Source organism: Salvelinus fontinalis, chromosome 42 (assembly GCF_029448725.1).
Source record: "Salvelinus fontinalis isolate EN_2023a chromosome 42, ASM2944872v1, whole genome shotgun sequence".
NCBI classification, from domain to species: Eukaryota; Metazoa; Chordata; class Actinopteri; order Salmoniformes; family Salmonidae; genus Salvelinus; species Salvelinus fontinalis.
In genome coordinates, this window is record NC_074706.1 from 17,733,817 (window position 1) to 17,749,348 (window position 15,532).

Consider the following 15,532-nt stretch of genomic DNA (forward strand, 5'->3'; position numbering starts at 1 on the left):
CACTAAAGTGGCCTTTCTACTGACTGGAAAAACACCAAAAGAAAGATGCTCAGGGTCCCTGTTCATCTGTGTGAACGTGCCTTAGGCATGCTGCAAGGAGGCATGAGGACTGTAGATGTGGCCAGAGCAATAAATTGCAATGTCCGTACTGTGAGACGCCTAAGACAGCGCTAACAGGGAGACAGGACGGACAGCTGATCGTCCTTGCAGTGGCAGACCACGTGTAACAACACCTGCACAGGATAGGTACATCCGAACATCACACCTGCGGGACAGGTACAGGATGGCAACAACAACTGCCCGAGTTACACCAGGAACGCACAATCCCTCCATCAGTGCTCAGACTGTCCGCAATAGGAGAGAGAGGCTGGACTGAGGGCTTGTAGGCCTGTTGTAAGGCAGGTCCTCATCAGACATTGCCGGCAACAACGCCGCCTATGGGCACAAACCCACCGTCGCTGGACCAGACAGGACTGGCAAAAAGTGGTCTTCACTGACGAGTCACGGTTTTGTCTCACCAGGAGTGATGGTCGGATTCGCGCTTATCGTCGAGGGAATGAGCGTTACACCGAGGCCTGTACTCTGGAGCAGGATTGATTTGGAGGTGGAGGGTCCGTCATGGTCTGGGGCGGTGTGTCACAGCATCATCAGACTGGGCTTGTTGTCATTGCAGACAATCTCAACGCTGTGCGTTACAGGGAAGACATCCTCCTCCCTCATGTGGTACCCTTCCTGCAGGCTCATCCTGACTTGACCCTCCAGCATGACAATGCCATCAGCCATACTGCTCGTTCTGTGCATGATTTCCTGCAAGACATGAATGCCAGTGTTCTGCCATGGCCAGCAAAGAGCCCGGATCTCAATCCCATTGAGCACGTCTGGGACCTGTTGGATCGGAGGGTGAGGGCTAGGGCCATTTCCTCCAGAAATGTCCGGTAACTTGCAGGTGCCTTGGTGGAAGAGTGGGGTAACATCTCACAGCAAGAACTGGCAAATCTGGTGCAGTCCATGAGGAGGAGATGCAGTACTGAATGCAGCTGGTGACCACACCAGATACTGACTGTAACTTTGATTTTGACCCCCCTTTTGTTCAGGGACACATTATTTAATTTCTGTTAGTCACATGTCTGTGGAACTTGTTCAATTTATGTCTCAGTTGTTGAATCTTATGTTCATACAAATATTAATGTTAAGTTTGCTGAAAATAAATGCAGTTGACAGTGACATTTTTATTTGCTGAGTTTATATATTGTATTTATTATTGGGTATTTTGTTTTAATGTTTCTTCCTGAGTGGATATCTTAATGACATCCAGACACAAACCCATGTCCCTCTAGAACTGATCTTCTCTTGCCCACAGCTCTCACAAACACAGGTGGACATTGCTTCTTTTTGTTGTTTAATTTCTCTGCATAAAAATGTTATCCAAAATATTCTGGGATAAAACTCTGTTTGCATTCACGAATAGAGATACAGTCATAGGTAATCACTTTTTCTATGGATACAGTATTCCAAACTCAATAAGGAGTAATGACTCAACGTTGCCACAATATAGGGATTTTCCATTAGGGTAATGCATTGCTTTTGACATAACACAACCTCAGTACTTGTAGGACCTGCATTCAAAATACTAATATTAACATCCTTATCATAGTACATAGCACTGGCTATTTGATCTACAACAGTAAAATGCTCAATTGGGAGCTGGCTTTTTAACAGATTCTGTTAAAAAAAAATATCTAAATGCAGAATTCGTTTTTTCTTCTATTCCATGAAGGAAATCTTTCAACAGGGTCAAAAGACATTGGGGTTGGAGTTTTCCACAGAGAAAAGTGCCTGTTGATCATCTGTTATGCTAGTTATTTGTCACAATCGAATTAGATGTACCAGTGCAGCGTAAGTAGCGACCATGATCATCATTACCACAATGTAAAAAGACATTGATATACAAACACTTGCAGTGTACAATATTAGTAGTTAAAAAAAAATAACAGTGATGACATGCTGCATTTGAATAATCTCTCACACAATACTTCCACACACAAGAAGGTAAACTACAAAACACCTACTCTACAGCCTGTACAATAGCACAAAACTACACTAACAATATTCTTGACAGATGTGCTACAAAAAGACATTGTGCTTTAAAAAAAACAAAGCTTTCATGTAAAATGTGCCATAAATTAATAAACAGGTTATCAAAAATATTGTCGTGGGACTGGAGTGATATCATGGAAATGTTTGGAATGTCTTTTGGTTTCCGTCTTCTGGTTTGGGTTGGTCAAGCAAAAGTCCCTCCTCCACGAGTCTACAACAATAAACAAATGGAGAGTTAAACGTTGTTAGTGTCTTCATCAGCATCGTCATTTTGGGTGTATGACTCTAGGTTATGGAAGTAAGTGTATGTATTCACCGTAGGAAAAGTTTGGTTAACTCACCATGGGCTTCATCTCACCACCGTCTCCATCTGCCTTGGCCCGATCCCTTCCCGCCATTTTTTTACTGTTTTCTACAAACTCCTAAAGAGAGAGGGAGAAAGAAGAGAGAGGGTGAATGTGTGTGTTGGGTGTTGAGATAACAAGGCGCGTTTGGTGTAATACGTGCATAAACACTATTCACCACGTAGAAATGGATTAAAGTGGCACTCTGTAAAAACAAAGGCTACATTCCGTTATCCACACTAGCATACCAGTTAGAATGTATTGCCTGATACATTGGAATGTTAGTGTGGATAATGGAACAGAGATATATATATATAAGGCTACGTCCCGATTCGCCACCTTCTACCAAAGAATTGAACAATGGCGGAAACTCCCTCCAGCCAACGATTACAGCAGAGAGGAAAAGGCGACGTGAGAGGGATAACTGGGCCCAAAATGTGTCTTACCCAGCAGATGGTGTTTTCAAAAAAGTTTTTGTATGGAGATCAATGAGGGTCAAATTTGTTTAGCAAAAAATGGTATGGTTTATTTACTACATGAGGCTGATCTGATCGAATAGATATAGAATAGATAGATCTCGTAATGATTAGGTTGTTTCAGTTGTACTGACATAAGTAGGACACGTGAAATCCTGGCAACTTTGAGAAAAAACACTTGATATCGGAGTTGTGCCTGTTGTTCACACGCGTATCTGCCCACGCATTGGCTAGAATGGTCCCACCAGATCTTGCCACGTCACGACTGGCAAGATACGTTTTTTTAAGACATTTCTTTTCAGTGTTAGAGCGGCCACTTGAGTATCTGGTCAATATAATGCATTATCTGTGACTACACCAATCCATTGCTTTTAATCCATGACTGGTGGAGATTCGGGACCCAGCCATAGTCTCCCACCCACCCGGCCTCCCTTCCCCTCACCATGAGGGCTTTGTCCATGTAGAACTCTCGGCCGGGGCTGCCGTCGTTGTGCTTGGTGTCCACGGCGAAGCAGAGGAAGAGCACGTCCACCACAATCTCAAAGACAGACAGGAAGCAGTGGGCCACCAGCCAGGAGAACAGGCAGACGATGAGCAGGGGCAGCACCCACACCGTGTAGTCCCGCTGGTAGTTGAGCGACAGTACGCCGACGAACGCTGTGCAGGAGACGATCAGTACCTGGACACACACACAGGGAAAGATGGAGAAAAAGGGGCGTGGGAAAGGGAGAAAAGAGGAAAGAGACAAAGAGAGAGATGGTGATAGATTGAATAGAATCATTATGCTTCAAAAATCCTAAAATGGCATGTAGAACTCTCTATGCAGCCACTACCTTTCCCAGGAAGAGGACAAAGTCCCCCACGGTGTTGATGGTGGCCACTCTGAGGGCATTCTCTACCAGGATGACAAACGCATCGCACGCCGACGTACAGAAACTGGTGCTGTTGATCGCTGTGGCCGTGTAGGCGTTCTGTGGTGAAAACAGACAGAGACAGGAGTATCATTAATAACAATGTTATCTTGGGAATGAGTCTCCCTTGTAAAATAGATTGTTGTCAATGATATGTGTGTAATAGTAAGAATAATCAACCTCTCAGATGACAATCAATCTGATAGGACACTTACTTGATTCAGGTATGTTAGACACTTCTTCAGGCACCACAAGCAGCAGATGCAGGCTTTCAGCATACAGCGAGCACAGGCATTTTCCTACCAACAGAAAACACATTCAGTTTGAGTTCTCCACCCATTGTCTGACTTGACAAACTGGTAATTGGTATAAGTGAAAGCGAGAATGTTTAACAACACAATCTGGGATATGTCTTGCTTCTTAATTAATGGTCAAATCTGCCAAGACTGCCACTATTTTGTCATCCCAATGTGGATTTTTAACTGTTGTTGTTGTCTGAAAACCTTCCCTACACCCGCAATAGGTCTTTACTTAACATTTCTGATTCACACTTCTTCTACTTAGATTAGTAACTCCTGTTTAAACTGTTCAACCTTGTTTGATTTTAAAATGGTAAAACAATGTATCAAGAATGAAGAAAGATCAGCCATGTGAAGGGTTCATTCTGTTCCAGAGCACAGAGCTGCACTGGATGGGATACATCTACTATTGTATGTTGCGCACACAAGTAAACACCATCAAACTCTTCAGAAAAGTCTCTTCACGATGCTGACTCTCCAGAAAAAAAATCTGAGAACACGCCCACACTCTTTTACATAGACACAGGTGAGTAGAGATTTACAAGGCTGGGTGTCACGCCCTGACCTTAGAGATCCTTATTTATTCTCTATGTTTGGTTAGGTCAGGGTGTGACTCGGGTGGGAGAATCTATGTTTGTGTTTTTGGCAGAGTATGGTTCCCAATCAGAGGCAGCTGTCTATCGTTGTCTCTGATTGGGGATCATATATAGGTTGTCATTTTCTGTTTGGGTTTTGTGGGGAGTTATTTTCTGTTTAGCTGTTTTGTTGCCTGACGGAACTGTGCGCTTTCGTTTTTTCTACTTTGTTATTTTGTTGCGCTGTTCAGTTTATTAAAAATCATGAACGCCTACAACGCTGCACCTTGGTCTCCTTCTTCATCCGACGAGTGCCGTTACACTGGGTGAAGAAATGTTAGCTGTGTACAGTTTATGGTAATCTCCTGTTTTCTTTATCTACAGTAGCTATGTTTAACTATATTTAGAAGATTGACTCATTTCTACTGTCATTAGAGGAAATAGAAAATACTCTGTAAAATATATATATACAGTGGGGAGAACAAGTATTTGATACACTGCCGATTTTGCAGGTTTTCCTACTTACAAAGCATGTAGAGGTCTGTCATTTTTTATCATAGGTACACTTCAACTGTGAGAGACGGAATCTAAAACAAAAATCCAGAAAATCACATTGTATGATTTTTAAGTAATTAATTTGCATTTTATTGCATGACATAAGTATTTGATACGTCAGAAAATATGCAGCGTGGGGTAGGTTAATCATATTCTTTAATGATAACCAGCAAAACCAAGAAAGAGAGAACCAACGAAACGTACAGCCTTGTAGGGCTCAACAGCAACAATACAAGAACAAGATCCCACAACATAGGTGGGAAAAAAGGCTGCCTAAATATGATTCCCAATCAGAGACAACGATAGACAGCTGCCTCTGATTGGGAACCACACTCAGCCAAACACAAAGAAATACAAAACATAGAATGCCCACCCCACATCACACCCTGAACTAACTAAATAGAGAAATAAAACGTCAGGGCGTAACATAGGTTGGAGTCATTAAAACTCGTTTTTCAACCACTCCACAAATTTATTTTCTATATATATATATATATATATATATATATATAATGCATTATTGATTGATTGATTATAATCTGGAGCTGGAGTCTTTTAGTATTTTGATCTGAAGTATTTCAGAGAGTGTTTGCAGTAAAACAAAAAATGCTGTACAGTTTCAACTTTGCTCTCTCTCTCTAGATATGGCTTCCTCCAGCAGTCTCCTGTCTGAAGAGCAGTTCCCGTGCTTTATCTGTCTGGATGTGTTCACTGAGCCAATCACCACTTCATGTGGACACAACTTCTGCATGGCCTGTGTCATAAAGTACTGCAATAGCAAGGACCTGTGTCAATGTCCACTGTCTAAGGAGTAATTCTCCAGACAACTTGAGCTTCATGTCAACACAACTTTCAGAGAGGTTGTAGAGTTTTAAAAGGATGCGAGACAGAGGTAAAGATGAGTCCCCTCCCAAACCTGGAAAAAAAGCCCTGTGACGTCTGCACTGTGATGAACCTCAGTGCCCTGAAGTCCTGCCTGGTGTGTCTGGCCTCTTACTGTGAGTTCACCTGGAGCCTCATCAGATAGCCCCACCTTTAAAGAGACACAAACTGATCGACCCTGTGGAGAACCTGGAAGACAGGATCTGTAAGAAGCATGACAGACTCCTGGAGCTGTTCTGTAGGACCGACCAGACATGTGTGTGTCAGTTCTGCACTGAGTCAGACCATAAGACTCATGACACTGTCCCTTTTAGAGGAAGAGCGATTCAGAGAGAAAGATAGCAGAGTGCGTGCAGTCCTTCAGTACTCTGGTGAAATCCATTGAGAAAAGCCAGGCTGAGCTCGTTGAGGTGATCGAGGAGAAGCAGAAAGCAGTAGAGAGGCAGGCTGAAGGGCTCTGAAGAGCTGGAGAAGTACATCACTGAGCTCAGTGTTCTCAGTGATATGTGTGTGGGGACTGTGAGGAAAAGCTTTGTCTTAGCTGGACACTGAATAAAGAGATGGAGAACCTGTCTCTGGACCCTGATACAGCACATCCCAGTCTGATCCTGTCTGAAGACGGGAAACAAGTAAGATGTGGAAACACCACAGAATCTTCTTGACAATCCAAAAAGGTTTGATCGTTATGCCATGACCCTCGGAAAGGATGGCTTATCCTCGGGAAGATTTTACTATGGGAATCACACTGGAGTGACCAGAGAGCCCATTGACAGGAATGGGAAAATCACACTGAGCCCTGAGAATGGACTCTGGACTGTGTTCCACAGTCCTCCTCTCCCTGAGAGAGAAGCCCCAGAAGGTGGGGTTGTTTGTGGACTATGAGGAGGGTCAGGTCTCCTTTTATGATGTGGAGGTCAGGTCTCATATCTACTCTTCCACTGTCTGCACCTTTACAGAGAAACTCATTCCATTCTTTGAATCCTGATGGCAAAAACTCAGCCCCTCTCATGTCAATCACACAGACTGGTTAAACAATGAGGGAACTGTTGTTTTGCAACAGACAATTTACAAATCATCAAATTTTGTGTATTTAGTCAGATTGACATGTCACATGATTAGAATGTTCACAGGTTTCCTCTGAAATTTCATCATCAAATGAAAATGGAAACTGTTCTGTACATCTTAATATGGATAATAAATGCTTGTATTTACTGGAAATGAAAACGAAACTGGAATTAACTTAAATAAGTAATAAAAGTTATGTTGCTTAGATTATTCATATATACATACAGTGTGCCTTCAGAAAATTCATACCCCTTGACTTACTCCACATTTTGTTGTGTTACAGCCTGAATTCAAATGGATTAAATATATTATTTTGTTCACCCATCTACACACAATTTCCCATAATGCAAAGTGAAAAAATGTTTTTAGATGTTTTTTCAAATGTATTCAAAACGAAATATAGCAATGTCTCATTTACAAAAGTATTCACACTCCTTTGCATGACACTACAAATTGAGTTCAGACGCATCCAATTTCCTTTGATCATCCTTGAGATGTCACAACAACTTGATTGGAGTACACCTGTGGCCAATTCAATTGTTTGTACATGATTTATAAAGATACACACCTGTCTATATAAAAAGGTCCCACAGTTGACAGTGCATGTCAGAGTAGAAACTACAGTAAACCATGAAGTCTAAGAAACTGTCTGTAGATCTCCCAAGATAGAATTGTGATGAGGCATATCTGGGAAGGGTACAAAACAATTTCTAGAGTGTTGAAGGTTTCCAAGAACACAGTTGCCTCCATCAGTGGGAAATTTAAAAAAACATGGAACTACCCAGACTCTGCCTGGAGCTGACCGTCCAACCAAACTGAGCAACCGGGCAAGAAGGACCTTAGTCAGGGAGGTGAACAAAAATCCAATGACCACTGACAGAACTACAGAGTTCCTTGGCTGAGATGGGAGAACCTGTCAGAAGGACAACAGTCTCTACAGCACTTCACCAATATGGGATGGATGGGAGAGCGGCCAGACGAAAACCACCCCTGAGAAAAATGCACATGATAGCACGCCTGGGGTTTGCAAAAAGGCAAACGAAAGACAGAGCAGAAGGCAAAAGATTCTGTGGTCTGATGAGACAAAAATGTAACTCTTTGGCGTGACTGCAAAGCACTATGTCTGGAGAAAACCAGCACAACTCATCACCCGTCTAACACCATCCCTACCGTGAAGCATGGTGGTGGTAGCATCATGCTATGGGGATGCTTTTCAGCGGCAGAGACTGGTAAGGACAGAGGGAACAATGAATGGAGCCAAATACAGGCAAATCCTTGATGAGAACCTGCTTCACAAATGACCTTATCCTGGGGTGAAGATTTAAGCTCCAACAAGACAATGACCCCAAGCCTACAGCCAAAGCAATGCTGGAATGGCTTCAGAACAAGAATGTGAAAGTCCTTAAGTGGCCCAGCCAAAGCTCAGGCTTGAAACACATTGAAAATCTGTGGAAAGACTTGAAGATTGCTGTTCACCACCACTCCCCAATTAAACTTAACAGAGTTTAAGAAAATCTGCAAGGAAGAATGGGAGAAAATCCCCAAATCCAGATGTGCAAAGCTGATACAGGCATATCCAAGACGACTCAAAGCAGTAATCGCTGCCAAAAGTGTTTCTACAAAGTATTGACTCAGGGGTATGAATACTTACGTAAATGAGATATTTCTGTATTTCAATTTCAATATATTCTCAAAAAAACATGTTTTCACTTTGTCATTATTGTGTATGTGTGTAGATGGGTGAGAAAAACAATCAATTGAATCATTTTGGAATTCAGGCTGTAACACAGCAAAATGTGGAATAAGTCATGGGATATGAATACTTTCTGAAGGCACTGTATTTACCCACAATGATTTTAGTCTCTTATTAGCTCTACAAGTAAATATCATGTTGATACTGTACAAGTGAATACAATAAAGGATGTACTCAGCCCTCCACAGACTTCGATGTAGATGTGGATGAATAATGTGTTCTCTTGTTTTGTTCTGTTCTGTAGTTTTGACCCAATGGTTCGTCCGACAAACAAACAACTGTGTGTCTTGCAGGCCCAGGCATGGATCAAGGCCTACTCTGTTCCAATATTGTCACGCCCTGGCCTTAGTATTCTTTGTTTTCTTTATTATTTTAGTTAGGTCAGGGTGTGACATGGGGAATGTTTGTGTTTTGTTGGTTTTGGGTGTTTCTATGGTAAAGGGGTTATTGGATGTAGTATATGGGTTTGTGTTGAGTTCAGGTGTCTAGCGTTGTCTATGTATGTTTAGTTATCTAGGAGAGTCTATGGTTACCTGAATGAGTTCCCAATTAGAGACAGCTGATTTCGGTTGTCTCTGATTGGGAGCCTTATTTAGGGTGGCCATAGGCTTTCATTGGTTGTGAGTAGTTGTCTATGTGATACGTTTGTAGCCAGTGTGTGCACATCGTTGTTTAGCTTCACGATCGTTTTCTTGTGTTGTTTAGTGTTTAAGTGTTTTTGTTTCGTTTGCCTTCTTCACCAATAAAAGGAGATGGCTTATTTTCCTAAAGCTGCGTTTTGGTCCGTCAATCCTCCACACGATCGTGACAGAACCACCCACCAAACTAAGACCAAGCGGCAAGGGAATGCTCTACAGAGCAACAAGGACTCCTGGACTTGGGAGGAGATCCTGGACGGTAGAGGACCTTGGGCTCAGCCAGGGGAATATCGCCGTCCCAAGGAGGAGCTGGAAGCAGCGAAGGCTGAGAGGCGCTGGTATGAGGAGGCAGCGCGACGTCGCGGTTGGGAGCCCGTGAGTCAGACCAAAAAATTTCTTGGGGGGGGGGGGGCACACGAGGAGTGTGCCAAAGCCGGGTAGGATACCCGAGCCAACTCCCCGTGCTTACCGTGGAGGTAGAAGGCGTCGTACTGGTAAGACACCGTGTTATGCGGTAAAGCGCACGGTGTCCCCAGTACGCGTGCTTAGCCCAGTGCGGGCTATTCCACCTTGCCGCACTGGGAGGGCTAGGTTGGGCATCGAGCCGGATGTCATGAAGCCGGCCCAACGTATCTGGCCTCCAGTACGTCTCCTCGGGCCGGCGTGCATGGCACCAGCCTTACAGGTGGTGTCCCCGGTTCGCCTGCATAGCCCAGTGCGGGCTATTCCACCTCGCCGCACTGGCAGGGCTACGGGGACCATTCAACCTGGTGGGGTTGGGGAGGCTCGGTGCTCAAGAGCACGTGTCCCCCTTCACGGTCCGGTAGACCCGGTGCCACCTCCATGTACCAGCCCCCCGTACCAGGCTGTCTCTCCGGGTTCTCTCTCCAGCTGTTTCCTCCTCTCCAGCGCAGCCAGTGCCTAGACCACGCACCAGGCTGTCTCTCCTTCTCCTCCCTACAGAGCCGTCCTGCCATGACCAGCCAGAGCCGTCCTGCCATGACCAGCCAGAGCCGTCCTGCCATGACCAGCCAGAGCCGTCCTGCCATGACCTGCCAGAGCCGTCCAGCCAGGGCCTGCCAGAGCCGTCCAGCCAGGGCCTGCCAGAGCCGTCCAGCCAGGGCCTGCCAGAGCCGTCCAGCCAGGGCCTGCCAGAGCCGTCCAGCCAGGGCCTGCCAGAGCCGTCCAGCCAGGGCCTGCCAGAGTCCCTCAGCCAGGGCCTGCCAGAGTCCCTCAGCCAGGGCCTGCCAGAGTCCCTCAGCCAGGACCTGCCAGAGTCCCTCAGCCAGGGCCTGCCAGAGTCCCTCAGCCAGGACCTGCCAGAGTCCCTCAGCCAGGACCTGCCAGAGTCCCTCAGCCAGGACCTGCCAGAGTCCCTCAGCCAGGACCTGCCAGAGTCCCTCAGCCAGGACCTGCCAGAGTCCCTCAGCCAGGACCTGCCAGAGTCCCTCAGCCAGGACCTGCCAGAGTCCCTCAGCCAGGACCTGCCAGAGTCCCTCAGCCAGGACCTGCCAGAGTCCCTCAGCCAGGACCTGCCAGAGTCCCTCAGCCAGGACCTGCCAGAGTCCCTCAGCCAGGACCTGCCAGAGTCCCTCAGCCAGGACCTGCCAGAGTCCCTCAGCCTGGATCTGCCAGAGTATATCAGCCGGGACCTGCCCCTTGTCCCGGTGCTGCCCCTTGTCCCGGTGCTGCCCCTTGTCCCGGTGCTGCCCCTTGTCCCGGTGCTGCCCCTTGTCCCGGTGCTGCCCCTTGTCCCGGTGCTGGCCGTTTATTTAGGGGATGTTAGTTTTAGGGTGGTCATTGGGAGGGGAAGACAGAAGCGGGGAGTGACTATGGTGGTGTGGGGACAGCGTCCAGAGCCGGAGCCACCACCGTGGTCAACTGCCCACCCAGACCCTCCCCTGGACTTTGTGCTGGTGCGCCCGGCGTTCGCACCTTGAGGGGGGGGTTCTGTAACGGTCCTGACCTGTTTTATGTTGTTTTTTATGTGTTTATGGTCAGGGTATGTGTTTTGGGTGGGCAGTCTATGTTATCTGTTTCTATGTTGGTTTTGGGTTGCCTGGTATGGCTCTTGATTAGAGGCAGGTGGTTTGCGTTTTCCTCTAATTAAGAGTCATATTTAGGTAGGGCGTTCTCACTGTTTGTTTGTGGGTGGTTGTCTCCTGTGTCGTTGCATGGATTTACCATACGGGACTGTTTGGCTGTTCGTTTCGTTTCAATGTAGTCTGTTTCCTGTCCGTGAGTTTTACGTTTCAGTTAAAAGATGGCTTATTTCCCAAATGCTGCGTTTTGGTCTGAAGATCCTTCTCTCCTCTCCTCGTCCGAGGATGAGGAGAAAGACAGCCCTTACAAATATTTCTGTCATTCAGTGATATTTATTCCCATAGTAATTCGTTGAGGATCCATAACAAAATAAACATCTGTATTTTGAAAGAGTATTTTTTTATCATTATTTTATTAACGAAAGCATACATATGTTGATGAAGAAGCCACATTTGCCTCGGGGTCCATCCCAGTTGGTATTCTGTGGAACCATGCGTTTTTTCGGTGCGGCGTGTTGTCCAGCCCTTTCTCCACAGATGTTTTTTTTTAAATGTTAATTTTAATTTCACCTTTATTTAACCAGGTAGGCCAGTTGAGAACAAGTTCTCATTTACAACTGCGACCTGGCCAAGATAAAGCAAAGCAGTGCGACAAAAACAACAACACAGAGTTACACATGGGATAAACAAATGTACAGTCAATAACACAATAGAAAAAAAACACAATAGAAAAATCTATATACAGTGTGTGCAAATGTAGTAAGATTAGGGAGGTAGTAAGACAATAAATAGGCCATAGTGGCAAAATAATTATAATTTAGCATTAACACTGGAGTGATAGATGTGCAGATGATGATGTGCAAGTAGAGATACTGGGGTGCAAAAAGAGCAAAAATAAATAACAATTTGGGGAATGAGGTAGTTGGGTGGACTATTTACAGATGGGCTGTGTACAGGTGCAGTGATCGGTAAGCTGCTCTGACAGCTGATGCTTAAAGTTAGTGAGGGCGATATAAGTCTCCAGCTTCAGTGATTTTTGCAATTCATTCCAGTCATTAGCAGCAGAGAACTGGAAGGAAAAGCGGTGGTGGGTAGTATATGGGGCTTTGGTGACAAAAAGGTTGGCACTGTGATAGACTACATCTAATTTGCTGAGTAGAGTGTTTTTGGCTATTTTGTAAATGACATCGCCGAAGTCAAGGATCGGTAGGATGGTCAGTTTTACGAGGGTATGTTTAGCAGCATGAGTGAAGGAGGCTTTGTTGCGAAATAGGAAGCCGATTCTAGATTTAATTTTGGATTGGAGATGCTTCATGTGAGTCTGGAAGGAGAGTTTACAGTCTAACCAGACACGTAGGTATTTGTAGTTGTCCACATATTCTTGGCAAGTCTATTGTCCTGCTAATAGCCCATAATGAGTACTGATGCTAGTCAGGCGGGCGGGTACGAGCAGCGATTGGTTGAAAAACGTGCTTTTAGTTTTACTAGCATTTAAGAGCAGTTGGAGGCCACGGAAGGAGTGTTGTATGGCATTTCAAGCTTGTCTGGAGGTTTGTTAACACAGTGTCCAAAGAAGGGCCAAAAGTATACAGAATGGTGTCATCTGCGTAGAGGTGGATCAGAGAATCACCAGCAGCAAGAGCGATATCATTGATGTATACAGAGAAAAGAGTCGGCCCGAGAATTGAACCCTGTGGCACCCCCATAGAGACTGCCAGAGGTCCGGACAACAGGCCCTCCGATTTGACACACTGAACTCTATCTGAGAAGTAGTTGGTGAACCAGGCGAGGCAGTCATTTGAGGTTGTCGGCATGGTTGTATGCTCTGCAGAAACACATTGATGTTTTTACTACACAATTATCAATTTTATTACACAGTATGTCTACACATTGATAGGCTATATACATAAAAAATGTTTTAAATGTACTGAAACCAAAATACCTTTGTTTTGGTGATCCACACAGCACCGGCTCATTTTCAAGTCCTCTGGTGGATACAGTCCTAACCCTGGAACGGGTAGCACCATAGAAATAAGCTAGCTTGATGAAAAGTGTTTGTAAGCCGGAAAAGTGTCTGCTCGGGACCAAAACACACTGCCAACCGGGTTTGCATTGCAAATGAGAGCAAAAACTGGGTCAAGACACAAGGCAGAGTAAGCAGACCTTTATGTGGTAAAAAAAGGTTAAATAAAAGACCTACAACACCTACGGTAGGCCTACAGTATATCTACAAATATTTGTTTAACCTCTACATGTAGGTCTCCTGATTTAAACCCGATCTAACTTGTTTGGCATCAACTGAGAACATTCATCCGTAACTCTACAAGCAAAGATGAACTGGTAGAGACCAAGACTTTTTGACTTGAGAAATTGACGATACAATTCTCCCCCTACCCTCCTTCTTGGCAAGTCTATTGTCCTGCTAATAGCCCATAATGGGTGGATGGATGGCTTCTTTTGTATTCCAAGGTATTGAATGAATGTATTAATTCCAGTCATTTACCATTCTCATTCTCATTCTGGAAACGTTGTTTGCAGAGTTCATAATCTCCTTGTTTAAAAAATAACTATATTTTGGAGATGATCTTGCTTTCAAATAACCGAAAGTGGAGTGGTTGTAAACTTAATAAAGGGGAAAAAGGCCATTCTTTAACATGGAGTGAGACAATAAGTCCTTTTAATTTGTCTGGCTTGCCATTCGCTGTTAAAATTATCTCTCTAAAAGGATGCATTATGAAAGGAAAATGTGCAAGAGACGGTGGTAATATTTTTCCTTTTGGAGACTATAATGCATGGCATCCAGGTCAGGATAACCAATAATATACACAAAAGCACTAACCCTGACTCTCGTTTTTTAAGTGTTCATAGGTCTAGGTCTATATATTCCTGGTGGGTTTTTTTAAAACAAAATTGCTTATTTTAGTTAAACGCTCTTCACAGACCGTGCTTATTTGAGACCAAAACTAGCGATCAATTGTAGACCATCAGAAAGAATGTTGGTACTTATTTATTTTGATCCAAAACCATGAATGAGTGAGTCACTCAGCTTTATGTAGGTGCCGAGGCTATATGACTGTGCAATCAACAGTGCTCTAACTCCCCCTTGTGGTGGTCTGGAGCAATGAAGCCATGACGCAGGACAACGTACTAAACCACAAATTACCTTTAAGTCCCGTGGCATAATCACAAAACTTTTAATTGAGGAACCACTGTATATTTGTATTAGATAAGTGTTCAACCACCTGAGTCAATATGTGTTAGAATCATCTTTGGCAGCGATTACAGCTGTTAGTCTTTATGGGTAAGTCCCAAAGAGCTTTGAAAACCTGGATTGTACAATATTTGCCATTATTCTTGAAAAAAATCTTCAAGCTCTTTCAAGTTAGTTGTTGATCATTGCTAGACAGCCATTTTCAAGTCTTGCCATAGATTTTCAAGCCAATTTAAGTCAAAACTCTAACTAGGCCACTTATAAACATTCAATATCGTCTTGGTCTACCAGTGTCTGTTGGAAAGCAGACTGAACCAGGTTTTCCTCTAGGACTTTGCCTATGCTTAGCTCTATTTCTTTTATTTTTATCCTAAAAAAAATCACTAGTCCTTGCCGATGACAAGCATACCCATAACATGATGAAGCCACATCCATGCTTGAAAATATGAAGAGCGGTACTCTGTTGTGTTGGATTTGCCACAAACATAATGCTTTGTATTCAGGACAAAAAGTTCAATTATTTTAGTACCTTATTACAAACAATATTAGTATTGCGTACAGGCTTCCTTCTTTTCACTCTGTCATTTAGGTTAGTATTGTGGAGTAACTACAATTTTCAGTTTTCTCCTATCACAGCCAATTAACTCTAACTGGTTTAAATCGCCATTGGCGTCAAGGTGAAAT

The 15,532-nt window shown here is 44.2% G+C and overlaps 1 protein-coding gene across 1 annotated transcript in view; it reads right to left on the reverse strand.

The window, feature by feature from the left end:
• Positions 1-1,386: 1,386 nt before the first annotated feature.
• Positions 1,387-15,532, reverse strand: part of LOC129840965 (choline transporter-like protein 1) — a 33,528-nt gene continuing 19,382 nt past the window's right edge. Inside the window, exons 12-16 of the mRNA XM_055909036.1 lie at positions 4,044-4,127; positions 3,751-3,888; positions 3,360-3,596; positions 2,439-2,519; positions 1,387-2,308 (exon numbers count right to left, since the gene is read on the reverse strand). Of these exons, the coding sequence (XP_055765011.1) occupies positions 2,282-2,308; positions 2,439-2,519; positions 3,360-3,596; positions 3,751-3,888; positions 4,044-4,127 (567 nt within the window). The 3' untranslated portion in view covers positions 1,387-2,281. The remainder of the gene's footprint in view (positions 2,309-2,438; positions 2,520-3,359; positions 3,597-3,750; positions 3,889-4,043; positions 4,128-15,532) is intronic.